General features: G+C 44.0%; 1 protein-coding gene and 1 long non-coding RNA gene across 2 annotated transcripts; one reads left to right on the forward strand and one right to left on the reverse strand.

Moving 5' to 3' along the window:
- Positions 1-4,533: 4,533 nt before the first annotated feature.
- On the reverse strand, positions 4,534-6,163 carry LOC118937722. Its single transcript, XR_005035116.1, has 2 exons — positions 5,649-6,163; positions 4,534-5,514 (listed from the first exon to the last, which is right to left on the reverse strand). It is a non-coding gene; the product is annotated as an uncharacterized LOC118937722 (long non-coding RNA).
- An 853-nt stretch (positions 6,164-7,016) lies between these two features.
- On the forward strand, positions 7,017-9,596 carry LOC110538111 (keratin, type I cytoskeletal 13-like). The gene is made up of 7 exons (XM_021624710.2): positions 7,017-7,604; positions 7,724-7,806; positions 8,060-8,216; positions 8,428-8,589; positions 8,704-8,829; positions 8,920-9,140; positions 9,367-9,596. The coding sequence occupies exons 1-7, from the start codon at positions 7,101-7,103 to the stop codon at positions 9,488-9,490; spliced, it is 1,377 nt and encodes a 458-aa protein (XP_021480385.2). The 5' UTR covers positions 7,017-7,100; the 3' UTR covers positions 9,491-9,596.
- Positions 9,597-9,820: the final 224 nt, after the last annotated feature.

Raw genomic sequence — 9,820 nt, forward strand, 5'->3', positions numbered from 1 at the left:
TGACAAATTGTTATTTTTATACAGTATAGCATACTCTGTAGAGTTAGGCTATGCCAAACAGATGAGCCTAGATCCTAACATAATATGCACTCACATAATTGATCAAGTCGATTTCACTGAAAAATGGCAAAGGTCTACACCAGAGGAGGCTGGTGGGATGACCTATAGGAGGATGGGTTCATTTTAATGGCTGGAATGGAATAAACAGAACAGTATTAAACACATCAAATTCATAGAAACCACATGTTTGACTCCATTCCATTTATTCCATTCCAGCCATTACAATGAGCCTGTCCTTCTAATGCTCCTTCCACCAGCATTCTCTGGCCCAACATTGCATTTTTTTTAAACTGCTATTTTTTTGCTCCCTATTGTATGTGGTGTCATACTGTTTAATCAGAGGCAATGCTGCCCTCTTCTGCCATGACATAGTAATGCAGTTCCATCACTTCTATATGAATGTGATTTAGTTTTATTTTTCTGGCATGGATAGTGTAACTTGGAGCAAAACATTTTGTTGGGTTGAAAGTAGCCCAACAGTTCAAATCCAAGGCCGGGCGCTGGAATAAACTGAATAAACCCAGCAACTGGAGGGCTGCTAGGTTCATATCCTAACAATAATCCTCTACCGTACCTTAACCCCACAACATGCTCGCCATCCAGGGGTGCTGCACTGCAGCTTGACCCTGTGCTCCTCTCAACTGTGTGTCTGTATGATGTGTGTGGAGGGTTGAGAAATGCAGAGAGCAGAATTCAAATTCCTGTTGTTTGCTGTGACTACGGACAATGAAGTTGTGTTGTATTATTTTAGGCCTTTCTAGCCTACTGAGTTGAAGAGCTTTACTGCTCTGGTCTGGTAAACTTCAAGAGATTCTGAAACTCTGTGAAACTGTGACAGTCACCTTTAGAGTAACTGTCCAGTGTTTCCAGATTTCTATGAAATATAATATAATTAATTAGTGAAATAGTTTTCTTTCCAATTTTTTAAATTAAGTATATTAAAAAGCATATTTTCTGTGTTGGAAGGGTGTGGGCGTACCCCAACAAGAGAATGGTGTGGGCGTATACCGGTTATTAAAAATAGTCATGCGAGTAGACTGCTGATTGGCCAGCTACTCTATGAGGAAATAGCAAGCATTTTTTAAATGTCTGTTTGAGATGAAAGTTTGAGGTGGATTTCTTCATATTTACTTGAATGTGTGATCTAGGCTCCAGGGGAGGCCACTGACAGAAACAATCATCTGTGGTATATAACAAATTACCAAAGTAAGGAGGTCTCTAATTACAACAATGAGAAGAATATCAATGGCTATCTAGTAAAACTTGAAGCCTGTATTTGTGTTGGCTACCACAGACACATTTGGTGCATGCATTCAACTAGAAATTGATGAGCAGGGCTATAAGCCTGCTGTAGGTTTGTTGGCCTACAGTAAGCTAGCTAGCTAGCTAGCCCCTTTCCAATGCTCAGTCAAAGAGATTGAACAATTATTTGAGTTCACTCAGTTTGATGGCTTTACTTTTATAAAAATTGACATTGAGTTTTTATTCTTATGTTTGCTCTACGTCACATATATTTTCTCCTCAAGTATGGGTCTCACTTAGCTTATTAAGCTAACATTACAAAGCTAGCCAGCTTGATTCAACAAACCTTAATGGCTTAATTTATTAAATGTTTTTCAGAACAAGATGACGGTAGCTTGTATGAAAGGACCATAAAACAAGGCAAAGCAAGTAATATGACTACAGTTAACTACCTATCTACCTAAATTAGCTAACTTTAGCTTTCACTAAACTGCCATTTTTAGCATGGTGCCCTTCAACTGTCATGATGTTTGAATTGAACCACAGAAATTGTTGCGCTCGCAGTGGCCACAGATTCAAGTAAGCCCATTACAGACTTGTCGGCTAACTCCAGGTTGGGCCCTGGCCCCTGGGATAAAGGGATAGTTTACCCAAAATACAAAATTGCATATTGGTTTCTTTACTCTGTAAGCAGTCTATGGACAAGGTATGACAACAATCCATGCTTTGGTTTACAGTGCCTTGCAAAAGTATACCACCCTTGGCATTTTTCCTATTTTGTTGCATTACAACCTGTAATTTAAATTGATTTTTATTTCGATTTCATGTAACGGACATACACAAAGTGAAATGAAAAAAATATCTGTCACATGGTCTCAGTATGTATACACCTGTTCTGAAAGGCCCCAGAGTCTGCAACACCGCTAAGCAAAGGGCACCCCCAAGCAAGCGGCACCATGAAGACCAAGGAGCTCTCCAAACAGGTCAGGGACAAAGTTGTGGAGAAATACAGATCAGGGTTGGGTTATAAAAACATATCCGAAACTTTGAACATCCCACGGAGCACCATTAAATCCATATTAAAAAATGGAAAGAATATGTTACCACAACAAACCTTCCAAGAGAGGGCCGCCCACCAAAACTCACGAACCAGGCAAGGAGGGCATTAATCAGAGAGGCAACAGAGAGGCAACAAAGAGACCAAAGATAACCCTGAAGGAGCTGCAAAGTTCCACAGCGGAGATTGGAGTATCTGCCCATGGACCACTTTAAGCTGTACACTCCACAGAGCTGGGTTTTACAGATTAGTGGCCAGAAAAAAAGTCATTGCTCAAAGAAGAAAATAAGCAAACACGTTTGGTATTTGCCAAAAGGCATGTGGGAGACTCCCCAAACATATGGAAGAAGGTACTCTGATCAGGTGAGACTAAAATTGAGTTTTTTGGCCATCAAGGAAAACGCTATGTCTGGTGCAAACCCAGCGCTTCTCATCACCCCGAGAACACTTCCCCACAGTGAAGCATTGGTGGTGGCAGCATCATGCTGTGGATATGTTTTTCATCGGCAGGGACTGGGAAACTGGTCAGAATTGAAGGAGTGATGGATGGCGCTAAATACAGGGAAATTCTTGAGGGAAACCTGTTTCAGTCTTCCAGAGATTTGAGATTGGGACGGAGGTTCACCTTCCAGCAGGACAATGACCCTAAGCATACTGCTAAAGCAATGCTCGAGTGGTTTAAGGGGAAACATTTAAATGTATTGGAATGGCCTAGTCAAAGCCCGGATCTCAATCCAATTGAGATTCTGTGGTATGACCAAAAGATTGCTGTACACCAGCGGAACCCTTCCAACTTGAAGGAGCTGGAGCAGTTTTGCCTTGAAGAATGGGCAAAAATCATAGTGGCTAGATGTGCCAAGCTTATAGAGACATGCCCCAAGAGACTTTCAGCTGTAATTGCTGCAAAAGGTGGCTCTACAAAGTATTGACTTTGGGGGGGGGGGGGGGGGGGGGGGGGGGGGATTATGCACGCTCAAGTTCTGTTTTGTTTTGTCTAATTTCTTGTTTGTTTCACAATAAAAAATATTTTGCATCTTCAAAGTGGTAGGCATGTTGTGTAAATAAAATGATACAAACCCCCCCAAAATCTATTATAATTCCAGGGTTGTAAGGCAACAAAATAGGAAAAATGCCAAAGGGGGTGAATACTTTCGCAAGCCACTGCAATTTCCCTGGCACCGTTTCCAAATGCTAACATTTTAGCATTTGTGTCAATAATCCCATTCAAGTTATGGTACTGATATGAGCATTTTTCACACATCAAATCATCTATAAATGACCTTTTTGAGCTCCACAATCAAATGTAGATACTTTTGGATCTACAGAGAAATGGTTAATGGGTATTAGGTTACTGACATACTCTTTATTTGGATATTGAATACATTGAGAAAGAACATTAGACTAATCACCATTTAAGGATTTGCAGATAGTCAAAATTATATAGATTACAATAATAAAAAAGCTACACGTATGTTTCAAAAATTACTGCTTTTTCGACACGTTTTGTTTCCAAATGTTGTCAGTTTGATGTCATTGAACTCGGCATGCCACTGAGATACCATATGTTAGTGTTCTGGTGTACAATATTTTTCTCTGTTGGAGGTTGTAAAACTTAGTTACGAAAGTGTAGAAACTGGTTTGTCACCTCTGTCAACATGATTGCTCATGAATAGGGATGTTTTCTCTGTAGCATCATTAGTATTATACACTGTTACGAGTTGAGAGGTTGGTATATTTTGAATTAGACAGGTCATGCTTGTGTTGCTTTTCTTCAGGCATAGCCTGTACAACAGGTACAGTATATCCTACTCTGATGAATGATACAAAAGCTCTAAAAAGGTTGTGTGATGTTTTTGGCTTCAAGTTAGCTTCACCCTCTTTTTCATTGGAACAAACCCATGAAGTTTCACTTGTTGGTGGAAAACTACGATTTTATCAGATATGGTTCTTGTGTAGTTTAGGTATTGCATATGGTAGAAACAATCTTACTTAACTTGAGCATTTCAATTAAAAGGGCAGAGTTCTCACGCGACTCCAGAAATGTGCTTAAAAAATATTATATTTGGCCAACCTTACAAAACCGTTCTAAACATAATAATATATATTTTTTTAAATCACAGTAAACTTTAATAAGGACTTGCTGTAATGTAACGTATACGTAGGGAGTCAGGAAGCAGGAGCAGAAGGTGAGTTTAATAATGAAATGATACAAAAGAACAAACATGAGAAGCGTACTGAATGTGAGAGAAAACAATACTGCCTAATGGGGCAGCAGGGTAGCCTAGTGGTTAGAAGCTGAGAGGCTGAGATGGAAATCCCGGATGATGTTGGGGTCCAGGATTTTTGCCACCGGTACCCAAGAGCACTCCTCAGGACCGTACCCTCCCAGTCCACCAGATACTGGAGCCGACCCCGACGACGTTGGGAGTCAAAATGATAAGTTACCTCATTGACCCTCCGGAGCACCTTGAAGGGCCCCACAAACCGGGGGCTCGGCTTCCGGCAGGGCAGGTGGAGTGGAAGGTTCGTGGTGGAGAGCCAGAAGCGAGCACAAGGATGGAACACGTTAGCCTCGCTGCGGTGGCGGTCCGCCTGATCCTTCTGACGGTAGACGGCACGCTGGAGCCTCACGAGGGCGGGGTTCCACACCTTCTCTGTGTGCCAGAATCACTCATCCACTGCAGGGGCCTTGGTCTGAGTCCATGGAGCCAGGGCCGGCTGATATTCCAGGACACACTGGAAGGGAGTCAGCCCAGTGGAGGACTGGCAAGGTGAGCGGGTTCTAGAGCGGGAGAGCGGGTTCCCTCTCTAGAGCCTGGCAGATGTCCACATCTACGTCCCAAAACACTGGGCCAACAATACAGGAGGATTGATGGGCAGGAGGAGACTCACAGGGCCCTCCATCAACGTGGAATCACAGGGTGGGGGAAAGTTGGTCCTCCAGCATTCTGGTCACCAGGTGGTGATTCTCATCTTTGACGAGAAGATGGTGGGGTTATGGAGTTGGAGCCACGGGAGGCCAAGGATGACTTTGTCTACGGGTGCAGTGATGATGAGGAAGGAAAGGCTTTCCTGGTGCTTGGGTCCCACGGTGAGGGTCAGTGGTGCTGTGATGTGCGTGAGTGTGCCGGATCCCAATAGTCGCATATCCAGGGCTTGGACAGGAAAAAGAGAGGAGTGCAAGTAAGAAGTTAAGTTCAGGGAGGAGGCAAGGTTGCCACAGTCCAAAATATTAGGACGTACTCCACAGTGGTCTGGGCATCCTGCTGGAGTTGGAAAAGTCCCTCACCTTCCTCTCTGCCCTTTGGAGGATGGTTTAAGACCGCCCTGAACAGAGCCATGAATCTCTCATAGGAACCCAGCTCCTCTCTCCCAGATGGCTATAACCCACTCCAACGCCCTTCCGTTCAGCAGGGAAATGACCGTGGCAACTATGGACCTCTCGCTGGTGGGGGCTCCCATCTGATAGGCGACATAGAGGGAGCATTAGAGTAGGAAGCCACGGCATTTCAATGGAGTGCCGTCATACTTCTCCGGAAGGGACAGTCGGCATCTCCGACCTGGCCGGACTGCTGGGTAGGCTGTGGGACTGGGTCACTGTGACGACCCGTAGTAGGAGGTCCTCCGTCAGAGGTATGGAGAACCTCACCAGTGGTGTCGAGGCGGTGGAGAACGCAGAGGACCTCCTTCATGGTCGTACCCAGTAGAACAGGTGTAGAAGGGGAGTTTAATAATGAAATGATGAAAGAATAAACATGAGCCCCATACTGAACTTGAGAGAAAAAAAATACTACCTGATGATTCAGGATTACTGAGGGCTATATGAAGGGAGAGAAATCAGAGTGGTGATGAAGTCCAGGTGTGCTTAATGATGGGGAGCAGTTGTCTGCAATGATGGTTGCCAGGTGTGCGCAATTTGGGTTGCCAGGACCAGTGGTTAGTAGACCGGTGACGTTGCGCGCCGGAAAGAGGGAGCAGGAGTAGGAGTGACATGTAAGAAGAAGCAGTATGACTTGGCAGGGCCATGTTTCGGAGGACGCGTGGTTCTCAACCTTTTCCTCTCCCGAGCCCGTACGGGACAATGGAACAAGACTGTAACTACCAATTGAATATCACAAAACAGTTTTTACATTTAAAAAAAAATATATATATATATGGTTTTGAAATCCTGTCTACTTTACACTCCTTTACAGTGTAAAGCAATGTTAAACAAGTCAACCAATTCTGTACTCTGCTCTAGAATCTTCACAGAAACTTTGATTGTGTCATGTTCAGTACAATAGATGTGATTTGGAAATAACACGATGGATTGTTAATGTAGGTGGAGTTCTCACATACAGTAACTGTGTCATCCTTGTCTCACCCTAGTATTAGTCTAAAGATCAAGTTAGGCCTCAAGGCTGTCAGGTCATCCTAACTACCAGTTCTACAGTTAGGGATTACTTTCAAATGTCATCTGTTTCTCAACAGTCAAAAATTATAATTCTATGACTTTGCATTGGTGACATTCAATGGAAAGAACTGCCTAAAATAAACAATTGCTTTTGTAGGCTCAACAGGTTTGAATCCTAACAACTTTGGCATGCCTGGCGTGCCCTTTTAAAGTATGTAATTACTGTATTGAGTTCAAGTGTCGTCTGTGTCCTCCTCTCCTCTCACAGCATAAAAGGAGCTTAGACCCACTGCTCTGCACTCACTTCTCTCCAGCCAGAGCAGTAAGACATCAGCAGACTCCATCATCATGTCCTTCTCCAGCAGCAGCTTCAGATCCTCCTCAAGCAGATCCATGAAGGGCTCCTCTATGGGTTCCTCGCGTATGTCCATGTCTGGTGGTGGTGGTGGCATGTCCATGTCCATGTCTGGTGGAGGCAGCCGCATCAGTGGCATTAGGGCCGGCAGCGTGTATGGGGGTGCAGGTGGCTCTGGGGTGCGCATCTCCAGTGCCATAGCCTCCAGGTCCTTCTCTGCTGGTGGTGGCAGTTTCGGTGGTGGTGCTGGTTTCGGTGGAGGCTCCAGCTTCAGTATGTCTGGTGGAGGAAGTGACAGCCATGTCATCGGCAACGAGAAGTTCTGCATGCAGAACCTGAACGACCGTCTGGCCACCTACCTGGCGAAAGTTCACACCTTGGAGAAGGCCAACGCTGAGCTGGAGCTGAAGATCCGCCAGTTCCTCGGGGCCAAGGCCTCCCCCAGTGCTCGCGACTATGGTTCATCCCATGTCATCATCAGAGACCTCCAATCCAAGGTAAGCTTTTGTATGCCAGTACTGTTACACTTTTATTTCATACCACATATTGAAAAACAGGCACTATGTATTTTATTTAGAATTTAAAACAAAAACAAAAGTATCCATTTTATTTTCAGATGCAGGAAGCCATCCGTGTGAATGGTGCTGTCCATCTAAGCATTGACAATGCCAGGCTTGCCACTGAAGACTTCAGAATGAAGTGAGTTCACTCACCAAATTGGCAAATCTTTTGTCCACTCACTCAGACAAATATTGTCTCAATACCAGAATACCAGTATTGACTCAATACCAGAAAAGTGACCGACTGATTCCTGTCTAGTGTACAAATAAAAATATTGATGCCGTCTGTCATGTAAAAAAGCTCACACCGTGAAATAGCTCAGGTTCGATGATTACAGAGCAAGTTGAGACACACTGGTGCACTGTAAATCATTGTATGTTTTATTATGTAGGTATGAGACCGAGCTGTCCATGCGTCAGTCAGTGGAAGCAGACATCGCTGGGCTGAGGTGTGTTCTGGAAGAGCTGAATATGTCCAAGAAGGACCTGAGCATGCAGATTGAGGGGCTGAGAGAGGAGTTGGTCTACCTCAAGAGAAACCACGAGGAGGTCGGGTTCTGATTCCCATACTAGCCTATCTATAGTGTCGGGTCTTAAAATAACAGATCCAGCCAGGCATTACTGTACAACATTTTTGTGAGCAAGTAATACATCATAATCTATGTATTTAAATCCAGAAACATTTGAACAAATCTAGAACCACTTTCTGAACCATGATGATGACCTACAGACCTAAATCTGTTTCATTGTCCTTCTTCAGGAGCTGTTGTCCATGCGTGCCCAGATGAGCGGCCAGGTCCATGTGGAGGTTGACGCTGCACCACAGGAAGACCTCAGCAAAGTCATGGCTGAGATTCGCGAACACTACGAGGCTGTCGCTGCCAAGAACAACAGAGAACTGGAGGGCTGGTTCCACGCCAAGGTAATACTGTTTCTCGTTATAAAAATGATTCCATAATTTAGGTCCATGATGTCAAATGTCCCATCAATTGAATTGTTCATGTAAAAACATTATTTTGGATGGTGTTTCCCACAGACCGAGGCGCTGAATAAGGAGGTCGCAATCAGCACAGAAGTTATCCAAACGTCCAGATCTGAAATCTCAGAAGTCAAACGCACACTGCAGAGTCTTGAAATCGAACTGCAATCACAAATAAGCATGGTAAGTTGTGTTTCAATGTCTGCCACCCATCAATGAATTTGCACAACTACTTCCTGATGTTTTGTTTAACTCTTCATTTCCCTCCAATAGAAATCATCCATGGAAAATACCCTGGCAGAGACAAAGAACCGTTTCTCCATGCAGCTGTCGGGTTATCAGATGCAGGTGACTAGCTTGGAGGAACAGTTGGTAAATCTCAGGGCTGACTTGCAACGCCAGGGCCAGGAATACAAGATGTTGCTGGACATCAAGACCAGGCTGGAGATGGAAATCGCTGAGTACAGGAGACTGCTGGACGGAGAGGCCAGAAGGTGAGCCAAACAAGCCTATTCTATTAGTCCATCAAATGTTATTCTTAGGCTATCAAGGGTGTTTTGATTCTAAACTTTGAGCAAGTTCTAGGCTAGACTCACTTACTTTCTTAGAAGCAAAACAGTGGCCTCACCAGTTTGTACACTACCAGTGTACAAGACCTTGCCATATTGTGTTGGGTACAGTCGATGATGTGCTCATTTGTGTTTTCTGTTTGGTCCACAGTGTCTCCTCCTCCTCCTCCTCCTCTACCAGCACCAGGAAGGTCATCACAGTGGTAGAAGAGGTGGTGGATGGGAAAGTGGTCTCCTCCACCCAATCCTCAGCTTCTTCCTATGCACGCCGCTGATGCAGTACATGAGTGTACTGAGGGAAATACAACAACTGATTATCTGACTCACTAAACATCCAGTGCATATCTGGAAGGCAACAGCAATAAAATAATACATCTGAAATCCTTTGTTTGTTCAATTACTTTGTCTTCATAACAGGCTAAAATTATACTATTGTTTTTTCACAAATGTCTGCTTTGGTTTCATGAATGATTTCATTTGTGCCTATTTAATTCAACTTCATGAAATAGTTTCAGTTGTGAGTGGTAAGGTGGAACTTGGTGTTAGCCTGATTACTAAGTACAGGTGTCACCTAGTGTTGGGTTTAGGGGTGCAAGTAGATGTTA

Source organism: Oncorhynchus mykiss, chromosome 12, assembly GCF_013265735.2.
Source record: "Oncorhynchus mykiss isolate Arlee chromosome 12, USDA_OmykA_1.1, whole genome shotgun sequence".
Taxonomy (NCBI): domain Eukaryota; kingdom Metazoa; phylum Chordata; class Actinopteri; order Salmoniformes; family Salmonidae; genus Oncorhynchus; species Oncorhynchus mykiss.